General features: G+C 41.5%; 1 protein-coding gene across 1 annotated transcript in view; it reads left to right on the top strand.

The window, feature by feature from the left end:
• Window positions 1-210: 210 nt before the first annotated feature.
• The window catches only part of adamts6 (ADAM metallopeptidase with thrombospondin type 1 motif, 6), a 57,737-nt gene continuing 36,755 nt past the window's right edge, over window positions 211-21,192 (top strand). The window contains exons 1-9 of the mRNA XM_018744692.2: window positions 211-337; window positions 1,403-1,767; window positions 3,916-4,090; window positions 5,033-5,250; window positions 5,641-5,724; window positions 8,172-8,317; window positions 15,177-15,220; window positions 18,571-18,676; window positions 20,489-20,635. Of these exons, the coding sequence (XP_018600208.1) occupies window positions 241-337; window positions 1,403-1,767; window positions 3,916-4,090; window positions 5,033-5,250; window positions 5,641-5,724; window positions 8,172-8,317; window positions 15,177-15,220; window positions 18,571-18,676; window positions 20,489-20,635 (1,382 nt within the window). The 5' untranslated portion in view covers window positions 211-240. The remainder of the gene's footprint in view (window positions 338-1,402; window positions 1,768-3,915; window positions 4,091-5,032; window positions 5,251-5,640; window positions 5,725-8,171; window positions 8,318-15,176; window positions 15,221-18,570; window positions 18,677-20,488; window positions 20,636-21,192) is intronic.

Raw genomic sequence — 21,192 nt, forward strand, 5'->3', positions numbered from 1 at the left:
CGTGTTTTTACATCTTGCATCTTGGGCAACATGAGAAGAGAAACAAATGCAAGTAGCAAACTGCTTTGAGAAGACATTTAAAACCTGGACCAAGTGTCTGAAAAGTTTGAGAAGATATTTAGGTGGTAAGCCATGGACTTGTGATGGCGCGATACTGGACTGAGAAAATCTTTTTAGCCCAACTGTAGCCCCCCTGCCCCTGCCCCCTACCCCCACCCCATTTTAGATCTTTTCTAAATTATGGAAATTTTTTGGAAGACGCTGACTTGGATATTGAGCCTGGTCATGGCTACTTCTGCATTTCAAACCTTCCACAAACTTTCACACAGTTCCCAAGGTAGGCCACTTCTACATGGAGCAATTCCTTGCGATCTGCTCTGTTACAGAGGTGTGTAGATATTGGAAATTTATTGCTGTGACTGTGTGGGAGTGGGACAAACTCTAAGCTGTAGGGTTTTAGAGCATGTCGCTTTAAGTTGTGCTCAGCAGAATAACTCCTGTGCTTCCCAGCAACATCTCCTTTGTTTCATAGAACTCTATAATTTGGCAGCAGTCAGAAAGAAGACACGTTCGATAAAACCTATGAAAAGTCTTTTTTTCATTAAGGAGGGAAATTGTATTCATTTGCCATTTAGGCTGATTTATCCTGTGGAAGCATATTTCTGGGTATCTTGCCAGTCACTTCAGCTGTTCCATTTTGGAACTTTACTTTCTAAGTATCTGAGCCCAGCAGACTGCAATGAGTATGCAATGGAGTTTCATAAAGAACATTATAAAAATCTACAAGTAACCTGAGTTATCTTCTCTTTAGTTCATTTGTTCAGCTGTACTTTGACCATAGTATGAACAAAGAACATATGAGCTAGTTTAACAAGAGTACTGGTGATAGCATTGATAACACTGGTGTTGACCCAGCAGCAACCATCTTTGATTGATTGGTAATGAGTGCATCTTCAGAAGCAGGTGGTCCAGGATGACCTTTAACCTTTAAGGGGGAAGCTATTCAGGTCACGCCCTTCAGCTCATATCAGTGAATGAATTTTGTGGGAATTGTCATTTTGCCATTGAAGTTTTTTTCCCCCCCTTTGCTACATAGTGTACTGGGAAGAAACAAAACAATTAGTTTTATATCACATTGGGGTTTAAATGATACCACGTCAGTTGAGGGTAAAAAACAGAAAGATGTTCCAGAATTTTTACCTAGTCAGTGTGCCTTACTTGTTGGTTACTCAAAAGAAATGGCCAGAGTTTTGAGAATAGATATCATGTCCTTTCAGAAAGCTGCAGACACTGTTTTACCTTTTGCTTCTTCCCCCATGTTCCCTTCTGCTGCTGCTGCTGCATGGCCTCGTTCCTGCTTCTGTCTGGCTGGATCCCCATTCCCTTGGCTTAAAAAAAAAAGAGGAGTTCCTGTCCTACCTTGAGCACTACCAGCTGACAGTTCCTGTGCGTGTGGACGAAAAAGGGGAATTCATAAGCTACGCCGTGAAACACCTCCAACCTGCACGGCGGAGGAGAGGGCTGGACCCGGTGAGCCCAGACCCGCCCGAATCCAGGCTGTACTACAGACTCTCAGCCTACGGGAGGCACTTTCATTTGAACCTAACGCTCAATCCCCACTTGGTGTCAAAACATTTTACTGTAGAATACTGGGGCAAAGATGGACCTGAATGGCGGCACAACTTGGTTGATAATTGCCATTATGTTGGATACCTGCAGGATCAGTACAGCACAACAAAAGTGGCATTGAGCAATTGTAAGGGCCTGGTGAGTACAGTTAAATTTTCAGCTTTCCTCGGGACTTCTTTTCTCCAAGTAGTTTTGCTGTTTTATGCAAGTGGCAGAAAATACATGCATCCTTTCAGAGCAGAATGATCACTGAATCACTGGAGAGAGTGCAGTGAATGAACCGCAGGTCATGATGTTGACTGCACATATCTGGGCTTCTAGGTATCAAGCACCTGGGGTACTTGGGGTCAAGTTTAATATGACAAGTTGGGAGTGCATTGATTTGTGGAATATGAGCTTAGATGTTTGCCCATCTGGGAAATGGAAGGGTTGGAGGCAATGTACACAAGAGGAATTTGGATACAGCTCTTGGCAGTGCCTTGGAACAGGAAGAAAGTCAGGGACGATAGTTAATGCACCCACTGCCACTTTGAGAGTACACTGGCTGACAATCATCTGTGAAACAGTAAGCCTGGAAATGGGACTTTTTTAACGTTGTCCACTGCTTGGACAAACTTGTGGCTGATGTGTTATCTATAAGAAGCAACCTACTTTTATTATTAAGCAAGTAAAACTATGTATAAGTGACATAAAAGGTAAAATGCTTTATTATAAGATGTATTCCAGTTAATTATTTGCTTTTTCCACCTAAATGTCAAAGATTCTATTTATCTATTTTATTATAAAAGGATATTTAGGAATTAGAAAAAGGCTTTTATCACATACTGCTGTTCTTAGCTTCTGTACTGTTAATCAAACATTGGGCTATCTTCTAAGGAAAAGCGATATAATGAATATTTAATTTGACTCAAGCAGTGAATGTAAGCATGCAAGCAGTGTCAGCTGTTTCTGTGTAAAGAGGATGTGATGATTTTTGATCCCAAAGATTCTATGATTTTTTAAATCATAAGAATTCTTTGTAAGAATACAATTTTCTGACCATCAGCTCATATCTGTGCTGTAATCTCCATCTAAAATGTTATTAAATCCTAATAACTAAAGCTGTTCTATGGAAAATTGTTAGTTAGAGGCAGAGCATATTTCCCAACTTTTGGGAACTGGGGAAGAAAGAGCTTCAATAAAGTATTATGGCAGTTGCTAATTACTCCTACTCAGAGGCGTAAATCCTCAGATATTCACACGCTGAGACATTCTGACTGGCCAGCTTTGCCACATTAACTAAAAAATGTGGTGTGTGTAAAGCCCAGTTCTCCTTTACTGTGCACCTTCCCATATGCGATGAAAATGCCCGTCATTGTTCTGCCAGTTGCAATAATCTGGAAAACAAAAACTCTCTCCTATTAAGAGAAACCAGTAGAAGCCCAGTGAAAACTCTTTGTATTTCATAGTAGGTGTGTGTTGTTAAAGTGCTTTCTTGTTAATTTTTTTGATTTTCAAATGCACTAGTTGTCAGTTGTTAAGTTTCATTGTGTCTTTACAAACTCAGAGAATGTGCCAGCATTTTTATGAACACATTCTGAATTGTTTTTACAACTTGCTGTGCATGAAAGCACAGAGTTGTGTGTTTTGGTCTGTGTCCCAGTAATTATGGTGTTGTGCTCTGCATAATTGATTGTTTTAACTTGATTTATTAAATTACCCTGGAATGTGGGGTATTTTTACATTTGACTGCAATTTCAATGTCTTTGAATTATGTATGATGTAGTATAATTAATTTAGATTAGAACTAACCCATGTCTGAGTTTGGCATGAATTTTGCAGGTACATGTTGCACTGATACAGGAAAGTTATCATGAAATAACTTACAATAGGACTGTTTAGAAATACTAAATGCCGAATATAAGCAAAACATAAGATGAACTATTTATGATGTTGGCTCCTGGAATAAGCACGATGGGTACAACAGTAGCTCACTGAACCTGGGATTTAACTGGCTGCATAGGGGATGCAGTTCCCATGTTCCATTTAAGGTCATACAAGTGAAAGATTGTTGTGATTGTATATATATTCAACCTGTTTCCACATCTGCAAAATCATTTACTTTAATTCCACATTGGGTACTAATTGTAGATATTTCATTATTATCTGGCTGGAGCTGAGTTTCACTGGTTTGACAATGCTAAGTTCTGGAATGGTACTTCAATATGCTTGTTAAAATGTTTTTCTTTGTTTTTGTTACCTGATTTTCCATAACCTGTTTTTTCAATGTTCTTGTTTTTCAACAAGCACGGTGTTATTACAACAGAAGAAGAACAGTATTTAATCGAGCCATTAAAGAATATATCCTCCAAAAATTCAGTTAATTTAAACCTCAAAGAAGGACAGCCTCATGTTATTTATAAAACGTCTTCCATTCCCCGGCCACAAGATCACAGCGACGAACTCAGCTGTGGCGTTTCAGGTTGGTGAACCTCTGCCTTGACTGTTTAGTTGATTGACGTAAAAGAACAGCTATACATAGCAGCTGAGGAAATGTTGGTTTTTGGTGGAAGTTGTCAGCGGAAATAGCTACATTTGTGGACCCAGAGTCACAGCAGAGGATATGAAGCTTGTTTATGTAATTATAAGAAATATTTGTTTTCTGCTCCAGAACATTTAACATAAGTGATTAATTTTGTTTTTTTTTTTGACATGGCAATTGGAGTTTGTGCTTTTACATTATTGCGAAATGCAAAGAATAAAAGAGTGAAAATGTTAGGTCTAATGGTTCCATGGGAAATCGATAAATCTCAGAAAGGTCTGCAGAATTATCATGGAGTATTATGGCCATTGTGCTCCAATTGGGTTTTAAGTTTCCTCTGACCACCAGTGTGTTGCAGATAGTTCAGCTTATGGCCTTTCCCAGTGTTGTGTACTGAGGACTGAGGGCCCAGAGCCTCAGTTCGTCAGCTTGTCATGATTTTATCCCTCTGCTGACTAGTTTTAAACATTATACAGTCACAGCAATTTCCAATGCAATCTGTGTCACTGTGTATGGCTTCCAGTTGAGGACTGGTGGTGAAAGCCATGACAGCTCCCTGGTGGAAGGAGAAACAAGTTGATCACTTGGCATGTGCAGGCAAACGGACATCAAAGTAGACGTACAGTCAAGATGTAAGCTTGCTGAAAAACAACAAAGGAGCAGAAAACAGTTGTTCACAGTATGGCTGATCTTAGCATGCAATAAGAGCCGAAGCAGCATCGCTAGCAGACTGTAGTGCTATCGGCTGAAACAATGTAATGCCCTCATGGCAGGATGTTTAAAGTCAGGCAAGCAAATGTAAATGGTGAAAAATGTGACATACTGTGACATATTGTTAATTGGGGACCCCAGCTGAAGCCTGTGACTCCCACCTCCCAACAGACCTCGCAAGAAGCGCAGCAGCCTGTTCCCCGGGTAGCCTTGCCGTGGCCCCCCAGCCCCCTGCCCCGACAAACAGCAGCACAAGCAGCGCCCATCGGCAGAAGCGGTCCGTTAGCTCGGAGCGCTTTGTTGAGACCCTGGTTGTAGCTGACAAGATGATGGTGGGCTACCATGGTCGCAAAGACATCGAGCACTATATCCTCTCCGTGATGAATATTGTAAGTTTGACCCCAGTTTAAAACAGGAAAAGCTGTGGTTGTGTACGCACAGCTCTATGCGGCATCTCGAAAGCTGCAAATGTGACTTGTGTCGGATGTTCTCATTCCTCTCCTTTACATTGAATGAACTTCTGTGATCTCTTAGGAAAATTCAGTACCATGAGTCTTAAGTTCCATGTGTTCCTTTTGGTACAAGCGGTGGCCGCTGTCAGCTTACACTTTATGTAATTAAAGGTGTGTCAATTGGGACTTTAGGGTTTATTCATAACTGTATAGCTGGGGTTTTTGAATTATTGACCTGTGTATTTAGATGTTGAAAGTATAATGTGTCACTTGCATGGTGACATTATTTTACTGACTTTGTGTCTTTTTTTCTTTTCTGGAGGTCAGGTTGCCAAACTTTACCGTGATGCCAGTCTGGGAAACGTTGTGAACATTATAGTGACCCGACTCATTGTTCTCACGGAGGACCAGGTGAGACTTCTCTTTGATGATTCTTTCTAAATGCATTTTCATAATGGTGCAACCATTTTAACAAAAATTGAGAAAAACAAAAAACAAACATTTAGCTATTCTTTGGGATTCTATCTTTAGAGGAGCAATAATTATGATTATAGTAACTGTAATTACAAGCGGAGACGAGTGCAGTTTCCTTCAAAATGTGACCAGTCATGTCTGATTGTTGGACGTCTGTTCAAAAAAGCGCTTACTGCATGTGTTAATGTGCTTATCGTTCAGAATAAGGGGAAGGGCTGCTTGTGGCTTTTTGAAGAAACAGTTTCTGGAGAAAAAAACTTATTTCTCCAGGCTTTTCTATTGTTATGTTTTTTTTGTCTTTGTCTGTTTGTCTATTGTCATATGAGTTGCATTCAATTTTTTTCCTACACACCAAGTTAAGTGAGAAACTATATGGGCTGTATGCAGGCATAGTCGGAAAGACACAAGTTCCTCTCAGGTCTGCACAAGACCTACATTTAAACCACTTTGGCCTCACTATAGACTTGCCAAATGTCCTGTATTAGGACATCCTGTATTATGGGACTACCTCTGTCCTACATTTTATTGCTTAGATTATGCTTTTATGCAAAGAGACTTACATTGTTTACCCACTTATACTGCTGAAGATTGTATTGGAGCAGTTTAGGTTAAGTACCTTTCACAAAAGTACAACAGCTGGGCCCACCTGGGACTTGAACCAATAACTTTGTTTCCTTAACACTGTGCAACCAACTTTAGTGATCTGCTGTTAATCTCATGCATACCATAAAGCCTCCCCACAGTCAGCAGGTGTTGTGCCAGCCCCCCGCCCCCCCAACAATCTGGTCAATAGTACACATCCTTCGAGCAGCGCTGCTTTTTTTGTTCAATGGAATGTTGGCAACCCTACTCACCAAAACAATACCTGACCATATTGCTCAGAGAGCCGCTCCATTCAGGCCACTGCATAGTTAAACAGGAGGGACCCAAAACCTATTTTAGGAAGGCAGAGGGCCGGCCGCAAGAGCGCCGCAGACTGTTTTATGTGATTGGCGTGGATGTGGTGGAGGAAGCCAGGAAGCATCCTACCATATGGCTACCGCCACTAAAGATGAAATGAACTCAAATAGAGATGTGCTCAGTCGTTTGCCCCTGAGGGAAACTTAGCTTTGAGATTTTTTTTTTACCCTTCTTCTTTAATGGAAGAAACAGAGACTGGATTCTAGTATCTTTTTTTAAAGGTTCGTGTCATTTTTTCATAGGATGGAAGCCAACAAAGGTTTCTATTCTTGAGAGTTTCCATTTAAGGTAGAACCTAATGTATGCGGGCTATTATCTCTGAATGATGAGGTAATGAACTGCTTGCCAAAACAGATGTTACTGGAATAGAAGTTAATTTGCTGAAAGCGTATATCTGTGCCCATCACAAGACACATTTATAGTATGTGTTTTTTCATTACTTCAGCTGAGGTGTTTGTCCTCTGGCACCCTCTTAGTGGTCGCTGAGGTGAGTCTAAAAGAAATGACAGTCAATTACTCCCAAGGGGGAATCAGTGCAGTTCACTAGCTTGGTTATGACCATTTTACAAAACGTTCTGCTGAACAAGAATGTTATTATGCATGATGGAAAGGTTCTTTACGGTCAGAAGCTGCTGAGAATAGTTTTTAGAGACTTGGGTGTCAGGTGGCTGTGGACTCATCTCCTGTGAAGTTACTGTAAAATCAAATGCCATTCAAGCTCCTTTTCATATGCTCTTGGAAGAATACACTTTGACTGTTAATAAGTCATATATTTAAATGTTTGAGGAACTTGAAGTCTCAATTTTAACCAGATTCTAACTGTAAAGACATTTTAATTTCCCATTTATGTTGCCATTTTATTAACGTATACCTTTCTTATGAATAAAAGAAGAATATTAAATTCAATTGATTCTTCAAAATGCTGATCTTTCTTCCTCAATATGTCAAATTCTACTTGCCTCAATTATTTAATTATCCAAAGAATATGAGATTGGAATTTTAAAGTTACCCACATGAGAAACACATGTGTATTGTTTCTCCATTTAGTTTATAAAGTTTGAATTCAAAAATCCTTTTAATTCTGCCCAAAATTAAAGAAAAAAGTCCCAAGTTCAAAAACATAATATTAAAATATGTGGAGCAATTGTTGTTTACATTTAAATTGTTTGCATTTTGTCAGTAACAAATACACAATAATATTTAGAGTCCAATAATGTTTACATTGTCTGTTTAAAATGCTGATACATGAGTGATAATTTCTTTAGATGGTAATAAATAATACACACACACACACACACACACACACACACACACACACACACACACACATTTTCTGAACCGCTTGTCCCATACGGGGTCGCGGGTAATAAATAATAGTAAGAGTAAATTCAATGATAGTACTGAGCCCTGATTCTGTGTTGCAGCCTAACTTGGAGATCAACCATCATGCAGACAAGTCATTGGACAGTTTTTGCAAGTGGCAGAAGTCCATACTGTCACACCAGGGAGATGGAAACAGCATTCCAGAAAATGGGATCGCTCACCATGACAATGCTGTTCTCATCACCAGGTAGGTTTCGAAAAGGCAGGCTTATTACATCTCATTTCGGCTGAATTGCTTGTTTAGCTATCCTACAATTCTAGCCAAAGTTACGCAGATCCACTTTTCTTCTGCAGTTATAAACACACACATTGTATAGTATATAGGTTCTGAGGAGTCATGGGGGTTATTTTCCAGCTGTACTCTTTTCCTGTTAAAGCCTTACATTTAGGTTGATTGTTTTGTTTGTTTACTGTGTGGTGCTTTTAATTTTATGGGTGGCTGACATCATAGGTGTTGCTACCCGATCACTGTCTTAGCTTCCTATTTTCACAATCATTTTTTGATAATGCAAAAAAAAATTGGAAGTAAAACTTTATGAAATCAGACAGCTGATATCTCCATCTTTATATTGTGGCATGAAGCCGAATGCAGTGTCTGTTTTTGCTTTTCACGGCTTCGTGGCAACGCATCAAACCCTCTTCCACATGCATGCCTTCACGATCCACATACTTTGCTCACAGGTCCTGAAGAGCACTAGCACAGGCCACTTCATACATACCAGCCATACTGCAGTTTATGGGTGGTAACCATGCTGTAGCGAAAAGACCGTTATTACAGTACCTGGAATTGCCTTTATTATTGCTTGGTTGTTTTGACAGAGAACCCAGCAACTATATGCTTGTCCCTCAGATAAGAGTCAGGCACAGTTGTTATGTCTAGAGAAGGAACCTCTCATGCTGATAGGCCTTGAGTAAGGCCTTGCTCTTCACTTGCTGAATACAAAACCATGTTTGTGTCCTGATTTTTAAATGCACTTCCATGGAAAACTACTTGTAATTTAGTTTTCGGTTAATGAGAAACTCTCTGTATTGAAATTAAACAAATACCAATCAAAGACATTTGCGATCAGGAGTGTGGAAAAATTGAATTGCAGTGGGTGTTTTTCCTGCACTGAATAATTAATTGAACTAAACTTAAATATAAAAATATAGTCTAAATGGATTAGAATTGCGGATAGTGTCTTGTCTAATGTCTTGTCTACACATTCTCCTGTGTCAAGGCTGCGATCACAAGGAAAGGTCTCCTGAGTCTATGTGATAAACTGGCCTATATAGTGGAGATTGTCCATTTCAGTGCAAGGCTTTTAAACTTAAAGGATACTACCAGCATATGAAGTACACACAATTAGATTTAGATTTTGAAGTCATTTTAGCTTTGAAACAACAACAAATCTACATTTACAGTGTAATCTCAGATATTGCTGAGTCTCCTGCTTAATGTTCAGTTTAAAGCAATGGAAGTGATATGCTCCATTAAGTACATGATGACTTCTGCATTTTAGGGTGGCTTCAACATGCTGAGAGCAAGCTGTTGCGTCAGGCCGTGACTCCACTGATCATGTCGTGAAAGAAGCTCTAACTCCTGTTTTTACTGAGCTCGAATTGCTGTGTACTGAAGCCTGCAAGCCTCTTGTGCGCCCCAACAAAAGGATTCATGTATTGGAATCAGCAGAGCAGAATGGTTTAGTTAAGTTTCCATAAAGCACCATGTAAAGTCACAGTTAGTGAATTCTGTATACATTGTTGTAATTTGTTCCAATCTGGTTTACTTTAGCTAGTCTAACGGTGCGACTGCGACTCTTGATGGGAGTGTTGAACAGTAAAATTCAAGGTTAGCACTCAGATGCGTATCGCTTTCAAGTCTCACACCAGGGTGCTGTAGGCCTTGCATAAACTGAAGCTCCAAAACAGAGACCCTGGAGCCAACCTAAGTTCTGTGGTAAACAACTAGCTGTTGTGTTCCTAATTACTGGTCGGTTTCTGCTCTGGCACAGCACCCCTCAATTCTCGGCTCTAAATGTTTTTAAGGAGCTTGATTTGGGGTAATGGTCTCTATTGCTGGGCGTCCTGCTGACTAATACAGAATACATGGTGAAATACCTGCATGGGTATAAGGTCGGGTGTAACTAGTCATTTTATTCCTTTCTGTTTTTTACATTTATTTGGTTTCAGGTGAAGTCTGAATCCAGGGGAATAGCATTATGAGGTGATATTCTGTAGTGCTGACTGATGTATTTGTAGAACAAAGGGAAAGGAAGGAATTGGAAGTGGATATTAAAAACTCTGCTCTGTAAGTTGCTTGGTGTAGCGTATTCTGCTGTACCATAGTTGAAAATGAATAGCTGACAATGCATTAGACTTGGGATGAGACAGGTTCATGAGTTAATTATTAGATCACAACTTTGAAGTTCAAAAAGAGCAGTACTTCTGCTGAAGGCAGTAAAGAGATGGGGGTCTGTACAGAAACTCTGGGGGTTTTAGGTTCTCATGTATGCTCTGGAATAAATGAAAGAGAGAGGAGGAATTAAATCTCATCCGTGAAGTAACTGCTAGAACAGCTAACAGCGAGCTTGCAGCGATGTTGTCACTCAGAGCAGATCGGAGACCCGGGTGCAGACCCAATTGCAGGATCGTTTATTGCGAATGTTCTTGGGACAAGGCAGTACGCATAATCAGGGGCAGTCATGGTGAATCCAAGGAGCAGCCGTTGTACATGGGGAGAATCTGAGGACATTGCAGGGGTTGATGCCATGGGGGAAACAACCAATAGGGCACTGTGGAATGACTGTGATCACAGAACAGACAGTTGTATTAAAGAAATTCCACAACTGGGAAGGCACTGGGAATGGTTTTTATAGCTGAATGCGCCGATTGCGGTGAGGTGCTTAATTGGAGTCAGGTGCTGCTCATTGTGGTGTGGGCGTGATCGTGACAGTTATTTCATAGAGTTGTAAAGGTCAATTACTTTCGTCAGCATACTCCCTAAATTGTGTAGTCAGTAAAGGCTGAGCCTTTTTGTTTAATTAGTATTATTAGACGAAGGGTCTATATCAGATGGTTTCTGTGCTCCTATGATAAAAACCCTGTTTCCAGGCCCAGGGAACAGAGGTTGTATTGTATTCCCTATAGTGACTGAGATATCTGAGTGTCTAAAGTGCTTCAGGAGGATCTATGTGAATATCAGTCTCCTCCAAGTGTGTTTGGTTTCCTGATGAAACATGTAACCACAACAGAAGAAAGGCATTGTGTCCATAACACACACAGTAGAGGGTGTGTACGTGTATTCACCTTCTTCACCTGGTGTAGGTGTTGTGCTTCAGGGCAGAGTCATGGATAATTAGAAATGAATCATTTGGAAAATAGGGTAAAATGCAACAAATGCATTAAGTAGATTTTTGCATTAATTTAGACCAGTTTTTTGCACAATGTATCTTCAAAACTCAGTTTTGTCATAATCAATGACCAATAAATGAAAGACTCTTTAGCTGACACGTAATATTGTCAGAAATTCTCACAAGTTTTTAAAACTTTAAAATTTTCTTTAAAATTTTCTAGTTGGGATCGTTTCGTTGTTTTATGTAAGTTAGCACCGCTTATATTGATGTTCACTGTAATAGGTTGCACCAGACTGGCACAGCTGCCAAGCAAACTGCACAATGTGTGATTAATTTTCTCACATGAAGCCTGAAATAACAGTATTAACCTGAACAATTCTGATGTGTTGATAATTGTTAGCATCGCAATCTCACACTGGGACTAGCTAATAAAAAGGTGTTAGCGTACAGTATGAATCCGCCCATTAAGTGAAGTGAAAGCAGGATGGAAAACACGTTCAAGCAGATAGTTTTTTCCCCCGACAGCTTTACCACAAAGAACAGAAGGCACAATCGCCATGTCCGGAAGTGAAAACATGACAAAGATAAAGACAATAATAAAAAGTGGCTGGTAATCACAGGCTTTCATTAGCCGCCTTGCTGGAAGAGTGCGCTTCTGAAGATCTGTGGGCGGAGGGCCCATTTACGTTCGCGAGCCTTGGTTGTGTGGCCCTTCAGGAGCAGGTGGCTTTTTCATTTATTACTAATGATATCCTGGCAGTGAGCTACAAAGCCAAAAATGCTCTTTTCAAGCCAGAGCTCTGCTTGATTAGGCTCAGCTTCTCCACAGAGAATATGTGATACCTGCAATTTTGCTGTCGTTAATTAGTACTTTCTTTTTGTGTGTATTTGTGTAGTGGAGGAGAGGGAAATGTGATACTACTGTAGCGGTGTAATTATCAGGATTGTTAAATTGTCTAATGTAGTTTGACTTGACGCCTGGAGTCGGGAAAAACTGTACCGCGTATTTTACCAAAGTGATTCAGGTTAAGCACTTTGCTCGCATGTGGGGGACTTCCCTACCTAGTGTTAAATCCACAAGCCTTCGCTCACGTGGTCTAGTCCCTTGACAACCATGCTACCCGCTCCCAGCAGCTGCAAGTAGTTTTGTCTCTCAGACTGCGGATGGGACGTTCTGTCGCAAACGTGCAGTGTTGTGTGGAGAGGAGTGCGGTGCAGTAGAGCTTTGAACTCGAGTAAGTGCTCCCCTCTGTTTATGCAAGCTTTGGGTTTTATTTGATCACTAAGAGCCCCCTTGTAGATCACGGACTGCATTTTAATGTGCTCTGCTTTCATCCAGGCGGTCGGGCCTCTGCCCCGGAGCTGTAAATGGCGAGCCGATACAGAGGGAGATTACAGTCGGGTATACTGATGATCTCACATTGCCGGTCGTTGTCAGTCTTGCATCTATGCGTGTGTCATCAGGCATGTCAGGAACAGGCACTGGGTGTGACACCTACAGGCTGGGTGGAGGTTTCTCCTCACTAGCCACCTAGAGATGGGCACTGAACCCCTCTGTCACTGTTTGGCAGTATGGACGCAGAGCCTCGACTGGAGAAAGACCCCCGAAGTCGGCAGTGGGAAATTGAAATAACTAAATCAAAATAAATAGTTCTCCAAAGGAGGCAGAGCCCAGCCAGCATTAGAGTTGTATAGACCCCAGCCGGGAGTAATAGGGAAGCGGAGGAATGAGGGTTGAAATTTAATTTGCTCTGTCCTTGTTTTCTTATAGTTTAAAAGCCTTGGTATGATTGGATTATGCATTTCCATTCAAAATAGATTATGTGTTTTGAAAGCATAGAAGCCATGTGTATCACTTTTTCAAGTCTGTTTTTAAAGTACTGATTTATTAATTCAGACATACTTTACTGAACAACAAAAATCCTAGTTATTCAAAACACAAAATAGGTTATGCTTGGTACTGAAGAAATTCATCAAGACGAAATACATTATTAAATTCCTATAACATTCTCTGTATTCTGTTAGGCTGACTTGATCGATCAATTAGATTGATCAATCTTTGTCTTTTGAGTTTACATTCTATTATTACAGAAATGCAACACGACATTTAAATAAATCAATCATTTGATGCCAGTATAAAATAAAACAACCTTTCCAGTTTTTAGAAGGAGAAATGTCTATGTTAGAAAATCGTCAATATAAGACACAGAACTGAACTTAAAATCAGGTTACACTATGTAGGACATTTCTGTCATGTTAAAAAAGACTTAGAAAAGTTTTCTCAGAATGAGTTTAGGTGGAAAGAGCCGCGGCACAATGCTTTTAGCCACTCAGGGGGCGAGCCCAGGTCCAGCATTCTGTCAAAGGGCCTCTTTTTTTTTTCCTCGAAGAGGTGTTAAAAATCCCGTTTTAGACTGAGAAAATATTTGTCATCCTCTGGCGAAGCTGTCCAGCAGACAGTGACAAGGAGGTGTCGACAGCTCTGCAATACACACTCCCGTATGGAACCTCAGCGCGAACAGGAGCCTTTGTTACCGAGGCGTCGCTGACAGGCGAACCAACATGTTCACCCCCCCCAACTGCCCTCGCTCCCTCTCCTCCTCCGCGTTTCCCCCACGCCGGCAGTCTCTCGATGCCTCGCTCATTCTCTTCATTCCGCTTTAAGAAGCCTTCCTGAACCAGAAACAGAACTCCTTTGGGCGGTGAGCCAGGACTGATATTAATGATATCTCATTTGTGGTGTCGTGCGTTGTACAGTCTCATGCCTTTGGATGACTGCACTTTTGACAATGTGTTGGTTTGGACTTTCCTGTCTCCCCCAGTTGAAAGCATGGCCGTTGACACTCCTGCTTTGTGTAGGGCCATTCTCCTGTGGCTCATGAATCTTCACTTCTCTCTCTCTCTCTCTCTCTCTCCTCATCCTTCTTGTCACTTTTTTAGATACAGTTGAATGATGAATCCAAGTAATGGCAAAAAACCTGCCGATACTGTGAAGGAATTTGCTGCATAATGCTAGACTTTATGGGGGATTCTTCTGCTTGAAATCTGGTTTCAGGAAGATTTAGAGGATTGAAAAAATAAGGATGGAACAGAAGAGACATGCTGTCATTGTTACACGGGGAGAGTAGGATCTTCTATCAAAAATGTGACAGGGTACTGTCAATCCAGTGGTTTGTGAAGTGGTAACAGTTTTAGGCTGGTGTATATATTGCCTCTAAAGAAAACAAAATATGGTTCCTGCATACGGGGTGCGGTGGCGCAGTGGGTTGGACCGCAGTCCTGCTCTCCGGTGGGTCTGGGGTTCAAGTCCCGCTTGGGGTGCCTTGCGGCGGACTGGCGTCCCGTCCTGGGTGTGTCCCCTTCCCCCTCCGGCCTTACGCCCTGTGTTGCCGGGTAGGCTCCGGTTCCCCGTGACCCCGTAAGGGAGAAGCGGTTCTGAAAATGTGTGTGTGTGTGTGTGGTTCCTGCAGGTGGAGTTCTAATTTTCTTTCGTTCAGCAACGGACATGAATTCACCATGTATAGTAATATTAGCCCCAAGACTAGATACAAGAGTTTGATTGATTGCCTCATGTTCAATACTCAGAACTTCAACACCGTTTGGTAATCCCACCTGCCAGGTGTGGTTGTCAGGTAGGCATAGGTCTTGGTTTGAATATCAGTTGATTCATACATGTAGCCAAACAAAATTGTGTTTTCTGTCATTTTGCAGGTATGACATCTGCACATACAAGAACAAACCTTGTGGGACCCTAGGTGAGTCATTTACATTCTTGTATTCGCAAATTTCGCCGATGCTTTTTCCCCAAAACAACTTAGCATGTTGAGCTACCTACAATTATTTACCCAGTCGTACAGATGGGTAACATTACTGGAGCAATTTAGGGGAAATCCCTCACTCAAAGGCACTACAGTAATTTGTGATATTCAAACTGAGAACGTATGCATCTGAAGGCAGAAGCTGTGACGACTATACTATCAGCTGTGCTGTTTGCATTTCTAATGGATTTTACAATGGATTTTGTGCATACTCTAACATATAGTGTATACAGATTATAAAATACAGCTATAATAAAAAAGTTACAATTACTGATGAGATTACTACAGCCAACATTGAAGTTAAAAGTTTAAACCATATTATTGGTGAAAAATCAATATTAAATGTGTGATATGTGACCAGAATCCTTCAGAAATTTTTTTTTTTTTTTAGTTTTTTTTTTTAAAATAGATTGTCATTCATTATTCCTTCCAGTGGAATATGTATATCTCCAATTATAACTGATATTTATCGGTCTACAGATATGTCTTACCTCTTTTCCAGTTGCAATAATATGTTTTAGGGCCTTACTTGCCATTTGCAGAAAAGCTGCGATACTTAACTGAAAGTATACCTTATTTTTAAAATATTATTGTTATGGGCTTCTTAAAGTGAGCAAGTAGAGTACCTAACAGGTGTAACATAATGTGATGAACGTACAATGTATTACATTTTTATGAAGGTACCACTGACTGGGACTGAGATCTCCCTGCTAGGACCCATATATTGAACTGCTCCAGGGGCAGTGACATAATCCTGGACTTGTCTGTTGCCTCAAACTGTTTGGCCTCTACCATTTCCTCTGTAGACCCCCACCATTGAAAGTGGGTGTATAAAAATGACAAAATAGTTGAATGAAGCCCACTCATTCCAGAGAGATAAGATGGAAGAGAGGCACGGAGCAGAAGAAAAAGGGAAGTGTTCTACGGGATGTGTCAAAGCCCATCTCATCGTGTAGAAAGTCCTTTAGGCAACACAGTATATCTTAAAATTAATATTGCTACCCCAGGGGTCCTTTGACAGATTGACCGCATTCGTCACATTCCCTTGGTCTCTTTAATTGCCCTGGCATTTGCTTGGCTTTCTTGCCCCAACCCCTACCCCTAACCCCAACCCCACCCAGTTCTTTCCCTCTTCTAACCCTGCGTAGCCAGTGGGATTGGGGTCCTGGAGCAGTGCATTGGCCTTTGGGGTCAAGGGGTAATCAGGGAAAAAGTAAAATAGCCCTTTGACCTCCATGTTGAAGAAACACAACAGACCTGGTTATCTTTAAAGCCAGGCTGCAGCAGGAGCTGCTTTCGTTTTATCTGTGAAACAGCCTCCAGGTTGCTGGTTTCCCCCAACAGCTGTGGTGGCGGCGGCTCTGAACCTCGGCTAGTCCACATGGACGAGTCCACTCTTGTCTGAGCGTTGCCAGAGAGGCAGTAAAGTCCCCCGCAATGGGGTTCGGAGCGCTGACAACTCAAACGGGTTCCTTGGCCTGCTTCTGAGTACTCAGAATGCTCAAGCTGTGTGTTTTATTACGTTCATGGTCTCACACTGTATTATGTTCATGGTCTCTAGGTGAAAGGCAAAGGTTTTTTTTCTCCCCTCAAATATACATGTAAATCAAGTTGTATTGGACACATTGCCTTAACCACAGTGGTGCTAAGGTTAGCATAATGGATTGTGGTGTTCACTGCACAATACCACTGGAGCTTATTTACTGTAACTCTAAACTGTCTTGGCTAAAGCAATCATCTGAACAAAGAACAATAATGATGGTAATTGTTGCTGATCAGGATATCAGCATATTCGTTTTTGTATGATTTAAAACAAACATGGACATTCGTGTTTCTTTTTGTTTTGTTATGGCTGTGATTTATTTCAGTGCAATTCTGCAACAATTCTGCAACAAATGCACAGACCTATTCCATCCCCATCCTGGCCGCAGGGGTTGGCCATAACTTCCCTCTGGACCTTTTCACATTGTTTCCACCTTTTAAAAACATCACAGGCACGGTGTCACTGTCATTATCACCTCTTTAAATGAACTTTATTAGATTTGCCTTGCACGTAATGTGCAGATGCTCGCAAGATGATGGATCAGTTTCATCTTGGGGCACTGTAGGAGTACACAGCCAATGCAGTCTGGTCACATGACAGTTGCATACACGAAATCTCCCAGCAGCCTTCCCTCTGACCCACCTACGCTTTAAGTAAACCAACGCCACTAGTGTCATCACCCCCGTAGGCAAGTAGTCATTATGTGGAAGCCTGGCCCGTTACCTGCAGGTTAGACCTGTGAGAACGAATCTTTATTCTGCCGTTGCCATGGCACAGTTTGAGGAAACAGGTCTGGAAACACCTGGATTCTTGCAGTGACTCTCTTCTTCTAGGGCACAGCACCTCAGAGGGACACACCCTCCCAACCTCCAACACCTCCCATGACCCCCCACTCCCCCAGGACAACCAACTGTGATTGCTGCCCTGGCCTCCTGCTTATCTATTGACAGCCCACTTCAGTTGCTTGTTGCTTCAGTGTCTTATCAGATCTTGGCTCTCTGTCTGCAAGCAGACCCCACAAAACTAGACCAACATACTGGCAAAGCTAAAGGACTCTGCAAACACATGCTCCGCTGCAAAACCAAAAAAAATAAAAATGGCTGATCTCTAATGTTTACCCCATTCATGCAGGTTTACAAAAATATCTATCAAGTTGGCTTTTCTTGGGGTGAAAACGAAAATGCAAGTCAGTCAATGAAAAATAAGCATTTGATGTGGATGATGGCAGGCTCCCTGAAGGGCTTGAGCTGCCCTTTGGTTGCAAGCTTTTATATGATCTGCCAGCCATATGATGCCGAATCTGAAGTCAGTGAGTGGTTTACGAGTAGAAGCACATGCATTTTTAAATGAATAGATCGGTTACCTATCTCTCTCTATCGCTTTTCAGCAGCAAAAACTTTTTTTAAGGAAAATATTTACTTAAATTCCCAGTTCTGGCTCAAATAACTAGGTGGTCCCTTGTTACCAGAAGTAAAATTTATAAATCTAACCCCTTGTCTAGACACTTTCCAACTCTGACCGTAGTTCCAAAAAAAAAATATTAATGTCTAGCCGGCAATGCAGAACTCCCCACAGTGACTTGTGATTTCTAAGACTTCTCGCCAGCTCTTGTGCTATGGAGATTATGAAGGAAGAATTTGGAGTTTTCTGGGGGGGCAATGCTGCTTGTGGGAGGGAGTCATACTGTCATACGCTGACATGCCGACACCATCCTTTATTTGTATTTTTGTTACTGTTTGCTCAGGCTTGGCATCAGTGGCTGGAATGTGCGAGCCGGAGAGGAGCTGCAGCATCAACGAGGACATCGGCCTGGGCTCAGCCTTCACAATTGCCCACGAGATCGGCCACAAGTGGGTGTGCACCGCCCTCACCTGCCCCCCCTCCATCTTACTAAGTGCTGAGGTCTTTTGCCTCATAATTTATTTACTAGCTTCCTGCACGGCATTAAAAGCTATTTTTTTGTGGTATGTTGAAATGATATTATTTGTCTTAGAAAACCATTTCAAGCCACAAGGACCGTGGCTCCTTGAAATGTCATTCACTTCAGAAGCAGCGTATTTCCAACATATGTAGTTGTGCTCAATGAGTATATGTAAGCGCAAGGTTAACCTTCCCACACTTCGGTTCTAAGGGAAACAGCTTGATCAAATGCCTACAGTTGGTATTTGGGTCTTTAGCTGTGCAAATTTACCCTACGTGTTTGCATGAATTTCAGTTTCTTGTTAGATGAGACATATTACATATTTTGAACAAAATACAGGTCAAGGAATTCATGAGAAAAGTCTGTTTTGTGTACTTTACTCCTTGAGAGTTTAATTTATCTGATATGCAATTAGCTAGTGTACCTGTCTTCCTCCACAGTCTGCGTCAGAAATGCATGAGTTAGGTGCTATTACACACACATTTTCTGAACCGCTTGTCCCATACGGGGTCGCGGGGAGCCAGAGCTAACCCGGCAACACAGGGCGTAAGGCTGGAGGTGGAGGGGACACACCCAGGATGGGACGCCAGTCCGTCACAAGGCACCCCAAGCAGGACTTGAACCCCAGACCCACCAGAGAGCAGAACCTGGTCCAACCCACCACACCCCCCTAGGTGCTATTAATCTTTTTAAAATAAAATGGTACACACCTATAATTATTTGTTAATTATTATAATTACTTACCATTATTTTGTGCAGAAATTGAGAGCATATAAATTATCTACATTCACCAACCTGCAAATGAAGGAAAAATATGATCAGTCGTATTTTCTGAAATCACCAATATGGCAATTTCCTTCATTATGTCTCATGTCTGCTTCTGTTGGGAGACGGTTGTAAAAATACTCTGTGCGTTAAGAAAATGTAAAAAAATACTCTAGCAAGGTTTCTGCTCCTCTGATTTATTACCCACATAGAGTAAAATGTCATAAACGTGAGCCTTAGAAAAACACAGAGGAATAGTGTGATGTGGTCGGGTTTGTTATATACATTAAAACTGATTTGTGCTTTTTGAATTTACGGAAAAGTAAGCTTGGAGAGTTCGGTAATGTGGAGTCATCTCTTTCTTTCTAAAATGATATTTAGGCAGAGGGAAAATAGGAACAGTTAAAGGTTTGTTGCTGCTTTTTCTGACCTCAGACGTGTTTGCTGAGTGTTTTCAGTAGGTGCTCTGTGAGCTTGAGCCAAAGATAAGATAGTATCATTCAGGCTTTTTAATGGCTGGCTGGTAGAGTAAGAGAAGCACAGAGGCCTTTTTGACATGGGGACTGGGGGATGGAATGGCTAAAAAACTCCCAACCTGACTTCCTGATCCGTAGAGAGGTTAAGCTCCATTCTCACTTGGAGTGTTCTCATGTGGTCCGTCCAAACCTATGATTAGCCAATGACAAGCAGGCATGAGGATAGGGATTAGAACTTTCTCGTTCCTGCAGCGGTCCAGACAGCTCCTGACATTTGACCCTATACCCCTCAACACAGCTGTTTCACCATCTGAAACCCTCATTTACAACCCAGGAGAGTGAGACATGCCTTAAACGCCATCACGTCCCAGTTACGTCTCCTGTGACAGGGGAGCGACGGACACCGTCAGACTGGCTTCCCCTGAAATTGTGTTCAGTTGTCAAATTGTGTGTTAAGTGATGTTTCCTTCATTTCCCACCTGCCCCCCTCCATTCTTCAGCTTTGGAATGAACCACGATGGAATCGGAAATTCGTGTGGGACCAAAGGTCATGAGACGGCCAAGCTGATGGCGGCCCACATCACAGCCAACACTAACCCTTTCACCTGGTCAGCCTGCAGCAAGGATTACATCTCCAGCTTTCTTGAGTAAGTGGAGATGGTATATGAATTTTCAGTTCTTCTCCGTCCTGTACTTTTCTACCAGGTTATGTGATAGGTTTGTTTTGCGACAAACTATGTGTTACCCTGTTTTTATTAGATGCTTACTGATGATTTTTCCCTTGTACCATTTATTGTATTTGTCACATTTGTACAACAGGATGATTTTACTGGGGTAATTCTTCATAAGTACCTGGCTCATGGTTCCAGCAGCATTTGAAGAAGAATGAGGCTGAAATTAATTACCTTCGCATTACAAGGCCATATCATAAACTGCATCAGGTCCTGCGGCCCAGTAAACGTTTACCATTCAGTCTAAAGTCGTACCGTATAAACTACAGAGAATGTCTGTTGGGTTTTCAAAATTTTAAAACTTAGCTCAGGTATGATTAAGCACACATGGCTGAGTGGTTTTTTAAAAAAATATAATTGATTGACACCGTCATTCTAGCATTTTCACTTTGTGAAAGAGCTTACATTTTTACCAGACCGCTATCATACTTAAATTCTCCTGTCAGGAGTGAGATTAAGCAAGATTTATGCAG

Source organism: Scleropages formosus, chromosome 6, assembly GCF_900964775.1.
Source record: "Scleropages formosus chromosome 6, fSclFor1.1, whole genome shotgun sequence".
In the NCBI taxonomy this organism is placed as follows: Eukaryota; Metazoa; Chordata; class Actinopteri; order Osteoglossiformes; family Osteoglossidae; genus Scleropages; species Scleropages formosus.